The 20,650-nt window shown below is 38.2% G+C and overlaps 1 protein-coding gene across 10 annotated transcripts in view; it reads left to right on the top strand.

Annotated features, from left to right (window-relative positions):
* Positions 1-20,335, top strand: part of LOC144512985 (inositol polyphosphate-4-phosphatase type I A-like) — a 42,853-nt gene extending 22,518 nt beyond the window's left edge. For 5 of the 10 annotated variants that reach the window (XM_078244016.1, XM_078244019.1, XM_078244018.1 and 2 more), the window contains 17 exons: positions 331-478; positions 737-867; positions 1,433-1,537; positions 1,638-1,746; positions 2,883-3,069; positions 3,478-3,693; positions 4,476-4,617; positions 5,141-5,287; positions 5,965-5,997; positions 7,043-7,215; positions 8,277-8,400; positions 8,567-8,634; positions 9,525-9,724; positions 9,846-9,943; positions 10,843-10,955; positions 11,080-11,234; positions 19,689-20,335. In XM_078244016.1, the coding sequence (XP_078100142.1) occupies positions 331-478; positions 737-867; positions 1,433-1,537; positions 1,638-1,746; positions 2,883-3,069; positions 3,478-3,693; positions 4,476-4,617; positions 5,141-5,287; positions 5,965-5,997; positions 7,043-7,215; positions 8,277-8,400; positions 8,567-8,634; positions 9,525-9,724; positions 9,846-9,943; positions 10,843-10,955; positions 11,080-11,234; positions 19,689-19,821 (2,282 nt within the window). In that variant the 3' untranslated portion in view covers positions 19,822-20,335. The remainder of the gene's footprint in view (positions 1-330; positions 479-736; positions 868-1,432; positions 1,538-1,637; positions 1,747-2,882; positions 3,070-3,477; positions 3,694-4,475; positions 4,618-5,140; positions 5,288-5,964; positions 5,998-7,042; positions 7,216-8,276; positions 8,401-8,566; positions 8,635-9,524; positions 9,725-9,845; positions 9,944-10,842; positions 10,956-11,079; positions 11,235-19,688) is intronic. The other 5 variants (XM_078244021.1, XM_078244023.1, XM_078244022.1 and 2 more) reach the window with 5 other exon arrangements.
* The last annotated feature ends 315 nt before the right edge of the window (positions 20,336-20,650 follow it).

Below are 20,650 nucleotides of genomic sequence, written 5' to 3'. Positions count from 1 at the left end.
TTTTCATCTTGATTTATTGCTGTTGGTTTCTCTTCCTTGTTCTTTTTGTGTAATAATTGTATCACTATTTATAGTAAAGTCTGGTTCAATAGCTATAACTAACTATACTGGTTACCTAAGGTGTCAGTTCAGTTTTAACTGGTTACGTTTACTGCATGTCATACTCCTAAAGCTAAACACAAAAGCTTTATTGTAAACAGCTCAATCAGTTAAACAAAAAAATATCATTTTAAACTAAAGTTAAAACAAACCTATATCAGCAGAACTAGAAAACGATCAGATAAACTAACCCAATCTAATCCAGGCTAATTAAATGTCCTGTGTCTTCAGTGTTTGGAGGCACCATGTCTAGAATGTACCGCTTCCCCACGACTGATGGGAACCACCTACGGGTGCTGGAGCAAATGGCTGAGAGCGTCCTCTCATTAAACATCCCCAGACAGTTTGTCAAACTGCTGCTGGAGGAGGACACAGCCAGGTACATGTACATGTCTAACATTTCACTTAAGGCTCGTGTTGCAATGTTGTTACACAAGATAAAAAAAGCAGCAAAAATCCTCAAAATTGAGAAGCTCAAACCAGAGATTAGACATTTTTGCTTGAAAATGAAAACGGTAATATCAAATGCATGTTCAAACAAGTGTACCAATGTTGCAATAACACCATGTGAGTTATATGCACACATTTACACTCCTCTGTAACGCCTAACTGCCATCTTTCCTTAACAACTCTCCAGGGTGTGTGAGCTGGAGGAGCTGGGAGAGTTGTCCCCTTGCTGGGAGAATCTGCGGCGACAGATTGTCTCTCAGTACCAGACCATAATACTTGCATACCAGGAAACACTGTCTGACCTCAATGACTACAGAGGTTAGAGGTTTCTCAGTGGCCTCTTCTTGTCTCATGAAACAGTAAAACCATTATATAGGGCTGGGCCATAATTCAATATGATAATTTATTATCTTTCAATGGAATCATATCATGATGAAATCATATATCGTGATATACAATTATGTTCTAATTGATAATAACAAGCACATACTAACTACATTTTCTCAGAAAATCTATAGTAAAACATGTCAAGGGAATATCATTTAAAGAATTGCAGATTTGTTTTAACATCACACTATTTTTGTGCATGCATGTAAACATAGTCAGTATATAGCTGAAAAAAATATGACCACATTATTGATGATTATTTATCTGAAATGTCATTGTAAAAATATTTTGTGAAAGCACCAATTGTCAACCCTACAATATCGTCGCAATATTGACATATTGAATATTGATGTGGTCAAGAATATTGTGATATCTGATTTTCTCCATATTGCCCAGCCCTACCATTATATAAGTTTTAAAACAAAGTTTCCTGTTCTGTTTGTCAATTGCAATTATTTTCCCTCCTCTTTGCTTATCCCTACCCTGTCCTCGGCAGGTCCATCGTTTAAAGCCAGTAACCTGAAGGCAGAGAGGAAGCTCGAGTTCATGCCAACCAACCTACACGTTCAGAGGATGAGGGTGCACGATGAGCTGGGCTTCGGTGAGACATAAGGACTGTCATAAGAACATGGACAAACAGATACTTACACACATAGACACTCATCTTTTTCTATTTACACAAATGATTTCCTCCTCTCCAGAACACACTTATGATGTGATAACAATCGGAGCTCCGGCCGCTCACTGCCAAGGTTTTAAAAACAGCGGTTTGAGGAAACTCATCCAGAAATTTGAGGAGGCAAAGAAACAGTAAGTTCAGAGGGGACATTCTTGGAAAAACTGTCCAAAACTGACCATTGAATAGAAAAAAAAATTGCTTTTGCATGTTTCCCTTCCTAAATCACAGTGATATCTGCTCTTTTTGTTGCTTTATTCATTATTTTACTTATTTTGTTTCAAATTGGAGAACCTTGTGAAATAATAATTTATTGTATTTTATTTATTTATATTTTTGGCTGCCCTGTAATCATTTTTACAACAAAAAAATGCATTGTTTCTTCAACTATTGCATTAATTCTTCCGATCAGTTCTATGGCTTCCCTTTTAATTTTGTTTTTGTTACTTTTTATTGATCAGCGTATATGAGGAGGAATGGTGAGTTGTTGCACTGCTTTGCCTGTTTTCATTTCTTTGTAAACTGTTTGCCTCCCACTGCCTTGTACCACCACAAAAAAATACTTTCACTCTTTTTTGAGTTGTACAAAAGCGTTTAATGATTTCCGAGCATTGTGGATGAACTGGTGAGTAGGTTAAGGGTTAATGAATGTGATCTGCAAACACTTGAAACATTGTTAGACGTCGCATTGCTTATGTTAACGGCAACAAATAATGACACATGATGCATTTGGTATTAACAGTGTTGTGTAACTAAAATTTACTGTATGTTGAACACACGAGCACACGTATGTGTTAAACTCAGATATTGTATAACCCAGTACACAAGTTTGTTGAAATACCGCTCATTTTTTAAATAAAGTCATGGATGGCTAGTAAAAACCCATATTTATAAAAGATTTGGAAAACATGTAAATCAGACATTAAAGCACCGATAAGAACGTCTAAAATTCTAATAAAGATCCATATGAATTTCTAAAGTGAACGGTATCTCCCCCAGTCCTCTTTATTGAAGTCAGTTTATGTTGTCTTGTGTTTACCTGTAGCATTTTTATAGCTACTGATTAGGACTGTTAAGAACAGGCATGTGCATGCAAATGCTATGTTATTAACAAAATGTGTTTAAGAGTTTAAAAAAGGCAGTTATTCCTTAGATGTAGGCTCTAAGACTCAACAATCAACCTTTTTTTTACATTTTGAGGGTATTGAGTATCATCAGCATACGCTCATAAAGACACGCTGCTAAAAGCATCAGTCTTTGCTTTCTGTAGCAGTGCCCTCTCCAGCTCGCAGTCCATCGTCTACATACCCCAGGACATCGTCCGCGCCAAAGAGATTATCGCCCACATCAACACGCTGAAGACTCAGGTCAGCTACTACGCAGAGAGGCTTTCCCGAGCTGCCAAGGATCGATCTGCCAGTGGACTGGAGAGGACACTTGCTATTCTGGCTGATAAGGTATGTTAATTTAACGCCATATATCATTCATAAACACTTAAAGCTTTAGTGCGTAACCTTTTTATATCAATGAATGTCTGTTACAGTCAACCCATTGCCAAATGAGTTGCTACAAAGCTAATTAAGACTATCAGCTCCACACAACTCTCTCTGTATTTCTCAGTATGACTATGTTCAGAAAATGGTGTGTTTTTAATCCTCCGTGTCCTCCTTGGCTACTAGTGACTGCGTGGAGGAGGGAAGTGCGCGATTACGGAAGGCTCGTATCATGTCGACGTGCCGACAGTTTCTTTGTCATTACTTAGAATTCCTCATGGGGGAGAAAGAAACTACGCACTATAGCTTTAAGCCTTTATGTTGTTTTGCACTGCTGATATGTATGCTGATACCTTGTCCTCTCCCTCTCAGACTCGTCAGTTGGTGACGGTATGCGACTGTAAGCTGCTGGCTACAGCTATTCAGGCCCTAAACGCAGCACGGCCCGAGTACATCGCATCCAAAGCGTCTCCCTCCGCTGACTCGGAACAAGTAGTCCTGCGTAACGACCAGGACACGCTGCTTGCCAAGTGGAGTGGTAGCAACAGCCGATCCTCGCTGCACGTAGACTGGCATGAAGAGGAGTGGGTGAGTTCGTTAGTTTAGTTAGGAATCACCAGAACCAAAACAGTTTTATATTGATTACAGATTTTGTCACATGTGATGTCATTTACTAAAGACGTGAACGGCTTAGTTTTTATGTTAAGACTCTTAGCTGCACTACAATACTGAAAATGTTGGGAAGAGGATTTAAATCATTTTACAGATTCCCCACTAAAAGGTTTATTGTAAACAAATTGATCTCAATATTTATTGTATTGGGAATATATTGGCTATTAGCAGGATGTAGTATGACGTCTATTTAACTGCTTGTTACACTTTTAGTCATCCCGTCATTTAGCGAGTCACTTAATTTGTCCATGCAGAATATGATGCACACATTTCTTTTAGTTTTCATCAAATATTCATGCATCGGGTTAAAAAAAAAAAAAAAAATGATGTTGTTCTAAATTAATATGCTAAACTACTCATCTAATCAAATTTTATACTTGTTTTCCTGTTTTTTATATATTAAACACTGTAAACATGGCTGTAAATATTACAGAATTAGTCCAAACCATCAATGTTTTGCTTCTGTATCCCCAGGCAGCCAGACACAGTAGTTATGTAATGGAGTCAGAGCTCTACATTTGCTTGCATTACATAAAACCTTTGTTAAGGAAAATTGTGGTGTGCTTTGCATACTGATGTGATTCATCACATCTTCTCTCCCCTCTAGCTCAATTATTTTACTGACTGTAATTTCTCTATTAGTCCTTTAGCCTTTCTTACATAGCTCTGAAAAATGCCTTGTGTCCATCCCTTCTCAGGAGAAGGTTTGGGTGAATGTGGATAAATCTCTGGAGTGCATCATCCAGCGTGTTGACAAGCTGCTTCAGAAGGAGAGGAGGCCCAGCGTCAGCAGTCAGGACAGTACACAGACTGACCTGCAGGGCGGCGCCAGTAAGAAAGGTAACACACACAAAATAGACTTTACTTATGTACTTATTTCTTTCTATTCTATTCTTATCTATTTTTAAAGGTATAAATGTGACAAAAATGCATGTTTAGGTATGGATTTCATTTGACAATCTTTTGTTCAGAGGTGAAATCTCTTCTTTTTTTTTTTGGGAAGCCTTTGCTTTGTCATTAATGTGACGAAACATGTTTTTATTTTTTTCTGAATGACAAGGCATCATTTTTGGTTGAAACAAAGTTTGTATGTAGACCAAGATTTTCTGTGAAGTAGGTATTATTTGCAGTTTTTAGTTTTTGCTTGCTTTTATTTGTTATAAATATTTTTGTTGACCCCCCCCCCCAACATTAAAAGTAAATAAAGTAAGTGACTAAAAAGGGGGACAAATTAACTGTATTACAATACATGCAACTTTTAAAATCAGTAACTAATAAACAAATAAATTGCAGTAAATAAACAAATATAGTTGATTGACATTAACGAGTATAATTTAACACCGCTGTGTATGGCTGTGAAAAGACGAGGAAAAGGAAGGGAAAAGACGAGCTTTCTGGATCAACCCAGGAAGTATACCATCATTACCTTCATCATCATCACCTCCACGATCATCATCACCACTACCATCCTCTTCCTCTCTGCCTGCCCTCTACTCTGCACAAGAATTCTGTAGGTTCATTTCCTACTATGTTTCTATGTTTGTTTTGCTTTTTCTGTCAACCCTTCTGTTTTTAGGTCACTTTTCTATAGTTTAAGATACTCGAGTTACGGCTTCTGACAATATTCTTTACTTGAGAAAACGGGTATTTTTTAAATTACTTATCCTTACCTATTGTGAGAAAAACTGTATAGTGTGGAATATTTAGTTTTTGTGTGCAATCTTTGTTGTCGTTTTGCTCTGTCCACAATGTTGCAGCATTTCTGTAGTTATAAACAGAAAATTAGAAACATCTTTGTTTGACTCTCCATCATCGCTGGTGTAAGTGCTGCTTCATGTCTGAGCATAGCAAGCCCTTCGGCCAGGGATTGTATTTGAGATGTGCTTACTCTACATGTTGTACTGGACCAGGTTCACAAGTCTATCCAAACTTTTACTTCAAAATGTGCATACACCTGATACTTTAGAAAGGTGGCAGTGTGGTGAGGAATAAGATGAGAAAAATGTCCAACAGGCCAGCACTATGCACCTTTTATTTCAATCAGTAGAGCAAAACGAGCTTTATAATATAAGCTGAATTGTTTTTGGATAGATCATTGACCCTGTTTTGTAGTGTTTTCTATGTCTGCCCTGTGTGGCTTACGGCGCCCCCTAATCATGCATGTTGCACCTCCAACCCCTCTTCCAGATGGAAGCCCTAGTGCTGAGGAGACGTACCCAGGTAAGAGCTCCTATCCCAACCATGCTTCTCTGCATCTTTCCCCAACTGTCCCGGACTCTGATTCAACTCTAACTATTTGATTATCGTGTTAGATTTGGGCAGAGTATAAGCCATTCAGTTTATTTCAACCTGCCCATTGAATTGATCTTTGTACATACAGGTATTTAACTACTAATGCTTAAAATTCTTTGTTTGATTTTTGTATATACCACCACTTTATTTTATTCAAAATTCTTTATTAAAGAGCAACTTAACACCCTGTTTTAGCTTCAACACGGTCCATTCACATATTCAAATAACGCATTCAAGCCCACAACACCCTTGAGATGTACGTATACAACAGTTTGATGAATTCTGGATGACGGCCAAAGACAATGTGTTATACCTGCATTTTTATGTCTCAAATATAGAGAGGAAATTGCCCAAACTGGAGTAAATGTGGCAGTGCATCATATGTATGGTGTGTAGTGTACAAAACAACACAATTTTTGGGGTCAAGAGGAAACAAACTACATGATTTTCTGTGGGGAAAGGCAAAGAACTTGAGTACTGGACTATATAGTATAATAAAGTGTCTGATATAATAAAGGTACTACTTGCCTTTTTTCCTTTTGGTTCTGCTGTGATTAAGAGAGACTAAGAGGTTTCATTTCTTCTTTTTTAAAACGGAAGTTGTAGCTTGTTGTATTCAGGGAAAATGTCCAGTTGGGAAATGTAGGGCATCTTCAGGATTAAATCCAGATTTTTTTCTGCAAGTACCTTGTAAAGAAATATACACAACTTTGAAATGTACCGGAGCTTTACACATTGGAGTATGGTCTCTATCAGCGCTCCTGCTTTTTCTGTTGCTTCTCTGTTCTGTTTTCTGTTTCTGTCTGGACAACTCTTAAAAGATGAACTAGCATTATTCATACTAAATATCACTTTAAGTCAGCTAACCCTAACGTTAGATTGCATTGTGGGGATGAGTGTGTTGGTGTTTAGTCTAACCTTTGTAATGTATTTATCTGTCTACACTTTCTATGTATGCATGTGTGTTTCCCAGGCGAGTGGAGCGAAGCGTTGTACCCTCTCCTCACTACACTCACAGAGTGCGTTGCCATGATGAGCGACAAGGCCAAAAAGTCCATGGTCTTCCTGCTGATGCAGGACAGCGCCCCGACCATAGCCATGGACCTGTCGCTGCAGTACCGGCGCGACGTGGTCTTCTGCCAGACGGTATGCAGAAACACACACAGTGACATGATATTTACTCAGACATGCCTACACATTTACATCTTAGAATGACTTGCAGCGAGGGAATCCATAAAGAGTTCATAAATCTGTACTGGATGATGCAAAGGCCCAGGGCTTGGTGGATGTACATTGTTTATGTGACTTTTGAACACTTGTGTAAAAAGAGAGAGCAAGGAAAGAAACAATATGAGAAAGTGAGACAGAAAGAGAATGGATTTCTTCACCTGTAGACCCAAACACTTCTACTCTCCAGACATTTCAGATGTGTACCCAGAGGTAGTCGAGGTAGCCCTAGTTGCACAACAGCAGTGGGTATAATAGTGGAGCCTCAGACCAGTTCATAGAGTTCAACTTTGGTATCTAATCCACATATTTACAAGTAACAAGGTTTAAAAATGATAAGGTAGAAGATTAACCAAAAACTAAAAGTGAGCTGGTGTTCAATCAAAGTCCAGCAAGTACAAAAACAATTAGAGCTAAAACAATTAGTCAGTTGACAGAAGATTTAACAAATAAATGTAATCAAGATAGTTATTATTAACAGACAATTCTGATTCTCATTCCTGCCAGTTATATAAAACGGGATTTCCGTCACACATGGATGCACAGAAACCAACAACATGCATCCACTTACATAACCTCTCAGAAGCAGCCAAGCTTTACTGTGTCTAAATATAAAACCATATGTTGATTAGAATTACAGAAAATGAGCAAGTGCACGCCATCATATTGAATGAATTCATCTTACTAATAGAAGCAGTTTAGATTACAAAACGACAAAGTGTATATATCCTCGTCAGGCGGTGACCTAAATGCTTTCTGTCTCTATAAAAACAGTGATACTTTACAGTGCTTGATTGGCACAGATTGGCTTAATCATTGTGTCCCATTTATGGATGAATCAGCTGTAATATGTAGATGCTGTAACACAAACAGGCTATAAACAGCTAAAGATGATTAAATGCACCCCCCCCCTTGTTGTTAATGTGTGTGTGTGTGTGTGTGTGTGTGTGTGTGTGTGTGTGTGTGTGTGTGTGTTGCAGCTCACTGCTCTCATCTGCGGTTTTATTATCAAACTGAGGAACTGTCTCCGTGACAACGGATTCCTCCGACAGCTCTACACCATCGGCCTGCTGGCTCAGTTTGAGTCTCTGCTCAGCACCTACGGTACACACACACACACACACACACACACACACACACACAGACAGACCCATTTCTTTCACTATTAAGCTCCCAACAGTTCCAGATGAATTTGATTATCACCGTTAACTGTGTGTGTTAACTGTGTGTGTGTGTGTGTGTGTGTGTGTGTGTGTGTGTGTGTTCCCAGGAGAGGAGTTGGCCATGTTGGAGGACATGAGTGTCGGCATCATGGATCTTCGCAATGTCACCTTTAAGGTAGAAAGATGTTTATTAATCCCCATGAGGACGGTGCAGATAGTTAGTAAAAAGCTGCTTATAATTCATGTTTTACTTCACTCTTCCTCTGTGATTGTTATTGCCGTTTTTTAGTTTCTTGTCATTTTTGATTCTGCATTGTTTCATTCTGACATTTATTAGCTTTGGTCCTTTTGTTACCTCTGTGTTTTACGTCTCTGTTGAGACTGAACATGCAGCATAACCCTAACCCAACGATTAATCAGTTAGAAAATTTGGTTTGCAAATATTTTGATAATCGATTACTTCTTCTTTTATTAATTTTTCAAGTGACAAACATTTACTTGTTCCAGCTTATCAGCTGTGAATATTTGATGCTTTTCTTTGCCGTGTATGACAGTAAACTAAATATCTTTTCATTTTTGAAACTGCTGTATGTGTAGCAGAAATCTTAAACACCTAAAAATGAAATCATTATTAAATTTAGGGCTGTATGATATGAGGAAAATATCTTATAACGTTCTTGAATATCGCGATAACGAAATTACTCGTGATTATTAAAGAGATATTTAAATGTACTCAGTTCTGCATTTCTGCTGCTTTCAGTATTCAACTAAAATACAACAAACTCCTCGTTGAATTGAAAACAACATTCTTTTATTGAACATTGAATTCGATATAAAAGGCACCGCTAAAAAAAGAATGACAGTTACATTTTAAAGTGTAGTTTTCTGCTGATATTTATTTTCAACCAACACAAGAAATCTCTGAGTGTCTTTCGTGATATGTCTTAGCCTTTCGCTTTGTGTTCATTTGATATCAGTTGATATCGCGATGACGATAAAAAAATGATATATTGTGCAGCCCTGATTACATTTCTATGCCTGCATGTTCGTACACCTTACTTTAAGGTGACCCAGGCCACCGGCAGCTCGGCCCCCGACATGTTGCCGATCATCACCGGGAACCGGGACGGCTTCAACGTCCGCATCCCGCTGCCGGGAACCATGTTTGACGCGTTACCCCGGGAGATCCAGAGCGGCATGCTGCTGAGGGTCCAGCCAGTGCACTTCAACGTCGGCATCAACGAGCAGCAGACGCTGGCTGAGAAGTGAGGTTTTGTGATGTCAATTACACAACAGTTTTAGCAAGATGTTGAGCACGACGGATGAAGTTAGGCTGCTCTACAGTTTTATGTAAGAAAGAAAAATGTGTTTCTTTGTGTTGTTCAGGTTTGGAGACACATCCCTGCAGGAGATCATTAACTTGGAGAGTCTCTCGAGGCTGAATTCATACTACGAACAGTTCAAAGAAGTCCTGCCTGAAGACTGTAAGTACTAAAGTCTACTAGAGTTTAGCAATAACAACAACATGGCGGAAACTACCATTTTCTTCAGTTAGTGCTGTGGCAAAATGTTAGCTTTTCAGAATAAAACTTAAAGTGGGATATCCTCAATGGTAGAAGTGCTTTTACTTAAGTACTGTTTAAGGGTACTTCAGTAGTTCTATTTCATGCTACTTTTTACATCCATCACAGGGGGCAATTTTACTTTTAATGCTGCAAGTACATTTTGCTGATCATACTTCTGTATTTTTACATAAAAGGGATTATAAATTCAGGATTATTACTTCTAATGGAGTATTACTACATTGTGGTACTTAAAGGATCTGAATACTTCTTCCACCACTTTCTATTCAAATAGTGTGTATGAATGTGTATATGGGTATGCTTGTGTATATGTGCCTGTAAGTAGGTATGTATGCACATATGTGTAAGTATACATATATAAATAGGTGAAGAATTACATTGTTTGTAACTAAAGTAGAAAAAGGGGGTAGGAGCAGAAAAGTTTTTTTTTTTTTTTTTACTTCTTCCTACTCCTTTTTGAACATGGGAATCCTTATTTGAATCATTTACAATTATTCTGAAAGATATGTTTGCTGAGTATTTTTTTTTTTTTGGTTTTCTTGCTTGTACTCAAATGTACATGTTCTTATTTATCGTTTATTTTTAACATATTCAAAATAAACTTAATCAAACATATTTAAGAGCAAACAGCCATCTGTATTAGTACTTTTGTCAATACGTTTTAGCGGTCTTAATTCCTGTCTTTCTTCCTCTGATTGTCAATGCTCTTTTGTTCTTCTCATCTCATCATCAAACTATGTCTCCTCTTTTTTTCCCCTCACCTGCATTTCCCATCTTCCCCCCTGAACCCCCCCCCCCAGGCCTCCCGAGGTCTCGTTCTCAGACTTGTCTCCCTGAGCTGCTGAGGTTTCTGGGGCAGAACGTCCACGCAAGAAAAAACAAGAACGTGGACATCCTCTGGCAGGCAGCCGAGGTGAAGTTTCTGCTTTGTTGTGCATCCAATACTAGAAACCCACAATACCATAGTATTTTAAGAAAATAGCAACTATCCCTATTTGTTCCCAATGGCTTAAACATTTCTTCCCTCTCTGTCTCAGATCTGCCGCCGGCTGAACGGGGTTCGTTTCACCAGCTGCAAAAGCGCCAAAGACCGGACGGCCATGTCGGTGACCCTGGAGCAGTGCCTGATCCTGCAGCACGAACACGGCATGGCGCCGCAGGTCTTCACGCAGGCCCTCGACTGTATGCGCAGGTAGGACGTCCTCACCGTGCCTGAATGAAAAAAAAAAAAAAAACACAAAATGAAAACCATACCTGGGCAAAAAAAACTAAAGTAGGAACTTAGAGATCCAGATTCCTTTTTATTTCTTGCCTGCCAGGGTTCCTCTACGGGTCTAAAGAAATCTGGATATTCATATTTTTTATTTGGCTGCTTTGAAAAAAAACACCATGCAAAATGCAGTATTTTACTGTAAACATTATAGTTTTTTTATGTTCTGCATGTATCAGCTGAACACAGATCCAAATATTTAAAAGCAGGGAAACAAATGTATAGGAAAGAATGTTTTGCCCATGTGCGGTTTGAAAACCACTGCCTGCTTCCTGTGTGAAACAAATTGTTCAAATCAAGAGTTTCCAGGTCATCTCAAAGGGGGTCCTTGAATATTTAGTTGCTTACTTCACCAGACTCTTGTCAAAAAGGTTCAAATGTAGGTAATAACCATTGTTGACCTTTTTTGACCAGGGTCTAGAGGAGAGGTACCTCACTGGTATTAAATTTTGGTCTGTTTGATGGTCTTTTTGTCCTGTTTTGTCTTTACATCCATCTACGCAACATTTGTCTTGTCTTGTGTTGTCTGTCCTTTCTGTAAAGCTGTTTCACAGTCTGAGTCAGAGTATTTTTCTTTTATTTGTATCATCGGAGCACTTGCCCTTCCATCGTCGTCGCCTTTTCTTTTCCTTCATCCCTCCTTTTTTCCTTTCCTTCATTCATTGTCAAATTAGGTGGTATATAGAAAGGTTTAGTTTTCTTCTACACTGCAGCCAAGTCAGAGTTTTAGTGAAATGCTTCGGATATTTGACTTGCAGCACGGCGAAAACACACATACCTGTACAAAAGCAGACTCATCCATCTGTTAAACCGACTTAAAAGAGAAAAGAAAAATCGCAGAATAAAAAGATCATTTTGGAAGAGAAGAAACAGTAAGTGAAAACAAATAATTAGGGGGGAAAAAAACTGACAGTCCGCAAGATAGTGATAGAAGTGTTCAAATATTCAAAGGTTTTGAATAAATGTCCTTTAACTGAGAGCTGAAACTGAGGAAAGGAAACTAAATAAACAACCGATTTCCAGAAAGCATGTCGTTTTAAAATGCTTTCCAGAACATGTTTAACACATTTTGTGGTCTGGAAAAAGACGTCTACTGACCAAAATAACCAATATGATAAAAGACAGCAGACGGTGACGTACAGGGAATTCATATTTCCAAACAGAGCTTTATTGATAATGATGTGATTCTGTTCCAGAGGACAGAAATCGTGTTGTCTTTAAAAGTCCCCACAACTCACAGAATATAGGTTTTATATCCAAGTGTTTGTATTTTTGTGTCAAAAAAGTGTGTGTTGTTCTAAGTGGAGTTTCATGTGCCTTTGTTATATTTTGTTGTTAAGCCCATGTAAAAAAAGATGTAATCACACCTGTCTGCATTGTACTTGTACTCAATAAAGTTGCACTGCCACAAAGATACTCGCATGATACGACATCTCTTCTCCTTTTCCTCACCCCTTTTTCTTCTTCTCCTCACATCTCTCCTTTTTCCCTCCCCTCTGCCTCACCAGCCGATGAGCATGAAAATAGCATTTGGATCATTTTTAGAGCTTGAGTTGTTGAAGTTAAGAATGGTTTTGAGCTATGATGCATGTTGGAAAAAGCTTGGAGATGTTGTACCCTTTCCCTCCAAATTTTCCCTCCATTCCCCCATTTTTTTCAAGTAGTTGAAAATGAGCAATGGACAATACACCCTTAAAATACATTCTGAAGTCAAGTCTCTACCAGGTACTTACTGCATGTTAGCATTGTTAGCATTTCTCAATAAAAACCCAACAGCATACTAGCTTGTTTGTTAGCTTGCAGACACAATTTGTGTAAAGTTTCTGATCCAGAGTGAAAACTTCACTTTATGTCACCTAATCCCTAATTAAATATGTTGGTTTTCAATTGTCACAAGTGAAACCAAGACGCTTTTTCTGCAATGTTTTCCTCTGTTTCTTCGTCCTTCTTCACCCCATGTCTTAGAATACATAACCATGGTGAGCCATTGCTGTTTTTCTTATCTTCTTTCCTTTTCTGAAAGCCGTAGAAACACCTTTCTTAATTTTCTCTTTTTTCTCTCTCTTTTTTCCTCTTCCTCCGTTTCCCGCCTGTTTGACTTTGTCATGATTCGGCTCATCGTTGCGGGATTGTTTTATTCTGGTTGGTTTGTGATTCATTTCCATTTGTTGTGACCTCCATACCATTTGTATTACTTATTATTATGTCACACCATGGATGGCTGTCTATCATCGCGGCTGTGGCTTTTTTGTGATTTTTCGCCGGTATCACCTGTTCCTTTGCCATTTCACATCTGTGCATGCATATGTACATGCCATCTGTTTATTTTGGCTTCGTTGCGACACACGCTTTCTTCCCTTCTTCCCTTTCATCTGTTTCCGTCTCTTTTCTCCTCTTTTATTTTCTCCCTCAAACCTCCTTTTCATCTTACCTCCTCTCTTCCGTTCCTAACCTCTCCTCCACCACCTTCCCCTTCCTCGTACATTTTTTGCTGCTCCACACCTTCTTCCTCCCGCCTTCCCATGACTCGGCAGAATTGGGACAAGGGAGGGGGTGATCCAGAAGAACCTTAGCGGCTTGCTGCCTGTGCGTGATTTCCGGCTGGACCCCAGTCTCCTGTACACGCTGCCCCTGCTGGCCCTCAGCCCCAACCTCTTGGTGGTGTGGATCTTCCTCAGCGTGGCCTATTTCCTGGCCAAACTCCGCTGCAGCTGAACAGCCGCCGCCAGCTGCTCTCTGTTGGGAGTGAGCCATGTTTATGAGGAGGGGTGGGAATACTCCACACTGAATCCCCAGGGTGTTTCTGAAACTGTGCCACAGTCCTGTGAGTGTGTATGTAATGCATGCACGCTGATTCGGTACAGCATGTACACACTGTCCCACCCTGACTAAGGGCTTGACACAACTGATGATCCATCTATTCACGACCAAATGTCCCTATGAAACAGCTGCATTGCATCTGTCGAAACCCAAAACGCAATCTTTATCTGTAGTCCAATAATTGAACAGGTCTGGATGGTTTTAACAGAGTACAAGTGGTTTATATTCAAAATTTAGAAAAATGGTTCTTTGGTATGGTACTTTGCATTCACATCTAAAACTCACTGATACAGTTCTGGTGGATAGCGCCCTCTAATGGACAGATCTGTGATCTGTGTGACCGTCAGTGGGTGCTCTGCCTTATTTCTCATTCAATCTTTCACTGACAAAGAAGACAGAAAATGCAAAGGGACAGTTTGTAAATTTGTGAAACAAACGGTATATAGGCCAGAAATGACATCAGAGTTGTGAATATGTATAAACATATGCAGATTATATATTAATCTTGCTTTCAGGAAAGGGTTATTGTTGATGGTAGCTATTATAATGGAAATTGATTTCTCTTCTTTTATTTGTGCAATATGTCTAGCTTGTTTGATTTATCATTGTCTTCCATGCACCTTACAAGCTAAAGTGGTGGAAACAAAAGCTTTTATTTGGTGCCAAAATTAAGTAAGCTTACAATGCTTATGTATATTTTTTCTTACGGTATTTGTTTTATTTAGCTTTTTAAGTCTTCCTGCTTTTTAGACAGTAGAAGGAGGTATTTTGCTTCTACTTCAGCCTGTGCACTTTTCAGCTGATCTGGGTCAGTAATGACTACGTTTACATGCAGCTAAATATATCTATTTTGACTAATATTAACCAAACTTTAGCCTTTAAAAAGAATCAATCTTTTAAAAGTAATTGTCTGTTCACCCATATCTCAGAACAGTAGATAAATAGATGACAAAAGCGTGTGAAAACTTTGTATTTGTTGGCTTGTTTAGTCCAAGATAAATGAACTGAACTCATGTACACACTTCAACCAGACTAAAATGATGATATGGCCCAATTCAATGAAAACTTTAGTGCATAAACAGTACTGCTACATAAAAAAACATGAAACTTCTGCACCCCGCTACTCATTTGGCTCAAAGTGTTTTATATACCTTGCATATCTTGAATCAGGCCCAGCGACATGCATGACTCATTTCCCAAACATAAGGAGCCATGTGAGTAAAGGCCACTATGTGCATTTTCCTGTGTAGCAAGTTTGTAGCTGAAACAAATTTGCCCTTCTTGTGTCAGCTGATTCACCAAGGCAGCAACTTTTGCACTGTTGACACTAGCTGCAGATCTTGTACGCACCATAGTGAGTGCTAGTGTGTCGGGAGCAAACCTTTTATTTGTGTGGTCTTGCACGCAGAATAATATTGCATAAGGAAATTAATATTTGACTGAATTGAATTTGAATATTTTAATATTGAGAAAAAATCATCTGCAGCAGGGGATCCCACAAAAGAAGGTTCCCATAATCAATGACAATTGTAATAGAACAAACAACACATGCTGACAGGGTATATTAACAAGTCAAGAAGTAGACCTGATTGAAAAGATATGATAACTGCCACACAGGTGATTTCAATGGTTTTGGCTGATAATGCGTCTTCTCAGGACTGTGTGGGCTTGTACAGACCTAATCAACCAGAAGTGAAAACACCTGTGTGGGTGTTCAGAGGCTTTACATTGCTGCAGAGTGCTGCAAAATCAAAGCAACAATGAAAAACAATATAAAAGCAAATATTCAGCTCTCATAGATTAGACAGAAAACAAGACTGAATTCTATGGAGCTTGGAGTGTGCCATCGGAAATAATATACAGTCATTATATACTAAGGTATGCAAGGCATAGTCAGTAAGCAGCTGGGGAACATAGTGGAGCATTTAGCAGCAAAAGAGTCACATTTCTTTGGAGATATATATATATACATACACACACACAGTATATATAGTACTCCTGTGTTCAGTAATCAAATGAAATTGTGTAATTAATATTAATTTATACATTTCCGTTGCCAGTCCTGTGTTCCTGTGTCCCATCATTCCTGAAAACAAGATGGCCTTGAGTTGTTCTAGCCTGGCTGAGGTGTTAATGTACTGTATGGGTTCAGTTCATGTGTAAAAGCAGTGACATGTTTGATGCGGTCAGTGCTTTTATACTTTTGGCTCCCTGAGATTGAGTGTTTTACTGTCACCTGCCTTGAGGGCCAGCAATGCATTTTTTTGGACACTCAAATGGGTCTCAGTGTGCCACACCGGTCAGTCAGTGATTTAACCCACATCTGCTCTTCAGCTTTTTATGCCAATGCAGTGAAGATCAGCTCTGTCTCGCCAATTGACAAAGTTGAATCTTTGTGTTTTAAGGATGCAGTTTCTAATTGGCTAATGTTGGAATGTATGGTTGTAGGATATTCAGGGGAAATGTGTTTGATTATGCAGTGTAGTGCTGTAGGTTCAACACCCTTTAGAGCATTTATGCGTACCAGTTTACAGTTATTCAGATGTTAACTTTGTAACAAACTGGTACAGATTGCAGCTATGAGTGTTAATATTAGCTTTATAGGGTTGAGTTGCGTCGAGTTAAGGAACTGATTTTATTTGTAGTTGAGCTGTTATAGAGTGAATGAGGAAAGTATCCAAGCTTGTGCCAAATGCTTTTAGTCAGGTTTTTAACGGATGAATTCAGGTTCCTAGGATCCGTTTGCAAAGAGATTAAGTCAGAAAAGATGTCTTTGTCTGATGCAGTCCACCTCCATGTTAGTTTATGCGTCCTTGAAATGAGAGAAAATGTGGCATTATTTTATTTAGGGCAGCAATTTACTGGCAGATATTGCTTGAAAAATGATGAAAATAATGAATCCATTTTCAAATTAGATGCTGATAAAGTTTCTATCAATCAACTAATCAATAGACTCTTCAGCTCTAATCTCACCCCAACTCCAAATTGTTTCCCTTGTTTGTAAAAAGAAGATTTCAGGATGCTTTAGCTTACAAATCATGCACTTTTCATAGAGCTTCCTAAAAGGAATGTGTTATTATGTGATGCTGTAAACCCCCCCAGCTATTTCTGATGTGTCTTATGTTGTTGTGGAAACAATTATTATATTATTATTATAAAGTTAGCGATACTGCAAAGCTCACAGTCTTATTTCCCAGCTACTACAGAATCAGCGCCAATACTGTTTAACCCCAACTGATATTTTCAGCCAAAGTACAAAAATTGAAGATTAAAATACTAAAAACAGGACAGGCTCAGATTTGACTATAGAATATGGCAAAGGGTGGCAATTTAGGAAATAAAAGGGGATAAAAGAAATGTGTCAAGCACTCCTCAACAAATCTTGCAATAAGAAACCAAGAGTTTTCAGGTTGCTTTACACACTGGAAACCTGCATTGTAAAAACCAATGTCTTAGCCTGTGAAGCCAAACGAGAGCGTCCGTCTCCTCCATAGAGTGTCGAGGCTGCATCTCATTAACGTGGAGCCAGTAAGGCAATATATCAGAGCAAAAATAGCCTCCTTTGGGAGTTTACCGTGATCTCATGACCCCTAAACACTCTAACACAGTATAATGATCCATGCGCTGTCTGTCATGTCTCTTTTCTTTTTACATTGGTACTGAGAAGTGAGGGCTGGAATATTGAGCTGTGTATCGGTCACTAGAAACACATCCAGTATTTGTTGTAAATACTGACATTTACATCTCTTGTCAGGAATATTGTGTGTTTCTTTAGAGATTAAACCCGAAAGTATGTGTGTTGCGTCCCGAGACCTTCCGATAACCAGTAGAACAAAATGCATCTAACTGTGTTGTGCTAGCTGTTTAAAGGAATAGTTTGCATAAAAAAACAAAAGAATTTAGGAATTATTTCAGGAAATGTGTGTACCTCGTGACTCCAGTTTAGAACTACCTCTGTGAGACAGAAGTTATACGTTAAAGTTTATTTAAAAGAAGTTAAAATTACATTTAAGATACAAATATGTCATTATATAATCACTGAGCAGCAGGGATGTGAAGGAATGGGAATTATTTTATGTAAAATGTATGAACATTTTCAATTTCTGATACACGTACCATTACTTCCCCATACTTATACGTGTAATTACACTAAAGTCCTTGCTAAGAGTATTAATTAAAAAGCATTATATCATTGGCCTTAAAGAGAAACCTCTCTTTTTTTTTTGCCAATGTTTTTGTTGTTTTATTCTTAGCGATTTATATCTCTGTACATGAATAGTATTTATGTATTGGCTAAAACGTTTGCTATACATTAAGTTATTCCAAAGCAGAGAATATGTAAATAATCTATACAATGCCATAATTGTGCTTGCGCCATAACCGTCACGCTGTCACTTTATATCATAGCTTGATATGTCTTGTTATAATATGCAGATTTATGTTTTGGTTTAACATGACTGTTTTTAGTTTAAATACTTGTCATGCTAATCTGTGACACAACTTGCACGTTCAAACCTCTGAGCCCTCCTGTTAACAAGATAAATCATATTCTATGACCAGGTTATTTGGGTTAAAATAATTCTGTAACTAAGATCATAATTACCTCCTGCAATGTGTTATTATGTTAAAAGGAAGTTATTGTTAGGATGTTGTTATTTACTGCTGAACAAACCAATGTCCAAATTCAAATATTAATTTAAAAATTGTTTTTTTTTTTTTGCTTCAAATAATATGTTGTGGCTACATTTTTGTTGTGTCTGTCAAACTTTATTTGTACAGGAAGTGTCTAGAAAAGGTTGTTTTGAAAATATATTTTTAAGCTATTTTAATTCTAAAATCTAGCTTTTGGGTGTGAAAAGTAATTAGACAGATCCCAGGTCAGCAAACAACAGAACATCTATGGTTTATGAATTATCTTTTATCGGTGTTTCTTTTCCTCGTTTGGCGTTAAGTGCTTTTCCTCTTGAGCCCCAGCAGCAGATAAATGTCCAGAAGCTTTAGCCCCGCTGTGTCCCATGTTGCTTTAAATGTACCACGAACCCAAGAAAACCTCCAGTCGGTGTGTCCCTGAACGCCACACTCCTGTTGTAATAAACGTTTTCTGCCTCCGCCTGCAGAATAGAACCAGACTGATGAAATGTTGTGGTCTTTATGGTTGATTGGTTTATCCATTCTTTGCAGCTCAGAAAAATCTTTTTCCTTAATTTACTAAACTGCCCTTTACTGTGTGTGTGTGTGTGTGTGTGTGTGTGTGTGTGTGTGTGTGTGTGTGTACTGGCGATCATCTGGAATGCAGAAACCTCAGTAGCACTTATTTTGTCTGCTGGTCATTTTTAAACAAACAAAAATATGATAGTTAAAGTACATTTTATTATTTGACTTTATGGATAACTTAATCTAGTCATTCGTTGATTGTCATTGATTTAAAAAAAATATATAATTAAAAATAGCTCAACCCCCAGCACAGTGAGTATCATTTTCTATTTTAGCATCATTCACACCAACCATCATTTCTATTATTTTGCCCTCATCCATGCCCCCGTTGTGTCTCCTCAGCGAGGGCTGCAGAAGAGAAAACACCTTGAAGAACGTTGGATGCCGAAAGTATGCGTTTAACTCGCTGCAGCTCAAGGCCTTCCCCAAACATTACCGACCCCCTGACGGCACCTACGGGAAAGTCGAAACCTGATTGGACCTCTGCGTAAGGAATGTGACTGGACAGTATAGCTACTGTGTTTTGAGAAGGCCAAGATCAGACTGGGTACATTAAAGATAATGTGTTTAGAAATGTCAGCTGGTTACTGTATCAGAGGTTTTAGATTAGGGTTATTTGAAGGTAAACTCAGTGATTCATTGTCACACTAATAAACAGTTGCACCTTCCTTTAAAAAACTCGCAGATTTCTACCACCTTGGTATGATAACTGTTTTTTTTTTTTTTTGTATAACAGTAGTTGCTTATGCCATATCATGCATAACATGCTGACTACAAGAATTTTTCCCTTGGTAGTGTCGAGCTCTAGGGTTTTTATTTCTTACTATAAAAATGTATATAAACAGCACTGCCTCACCCCTGATCAAGGACTGCTCTACTGTAACCAGTATCAACCACACAAACATTTATATTTATGCTCCACAATGTGAATCATTAAAACCACATGTTTAAATTCAACTTTATATAAATAAAACAATTCCGCATTGTCAGCCCACAGTTTTTGGACACTTTTTTTTTTTTTTTTTACTCCATTACGTCAGCAAGTGTCTGTCTATGCAGTTAGGCTATTTTCTAAAGCCTTGCATCAAATATTTAGGCTTTGATATTTATAATTGTGGGAGGGGGGCGACTCGTCATTCAGAGGATAAGGTTTGTGTAAATTTATATTTTTAATTGCTGTCAACAAATCTCATAAACATACCAAAGACAGTGGCTCTCAGCCCCAAGCCCAAAATGTATCACAAATATATTTTTGTTTTCAAAAAAAAAAAAAAATTAATTACTGGAGTTTGGGACAGCAATAG

Source organism: Sander vitreus, chromosome 24 (assembly GCF_031162955.1).
Source record: "Sander vitreus isolate 19-12246 chromosome 24, sanVit1, whole genome shotgun sequence".
Lineage (NCBI taxonomy): Eukaryota > Metazoa > Chordata > Actinopteri > Perciformes > Percidae > Sander > Sander vitreus.
This window is presented reverse-complemented; position numbering and strand designations above follow the sequence as displayed.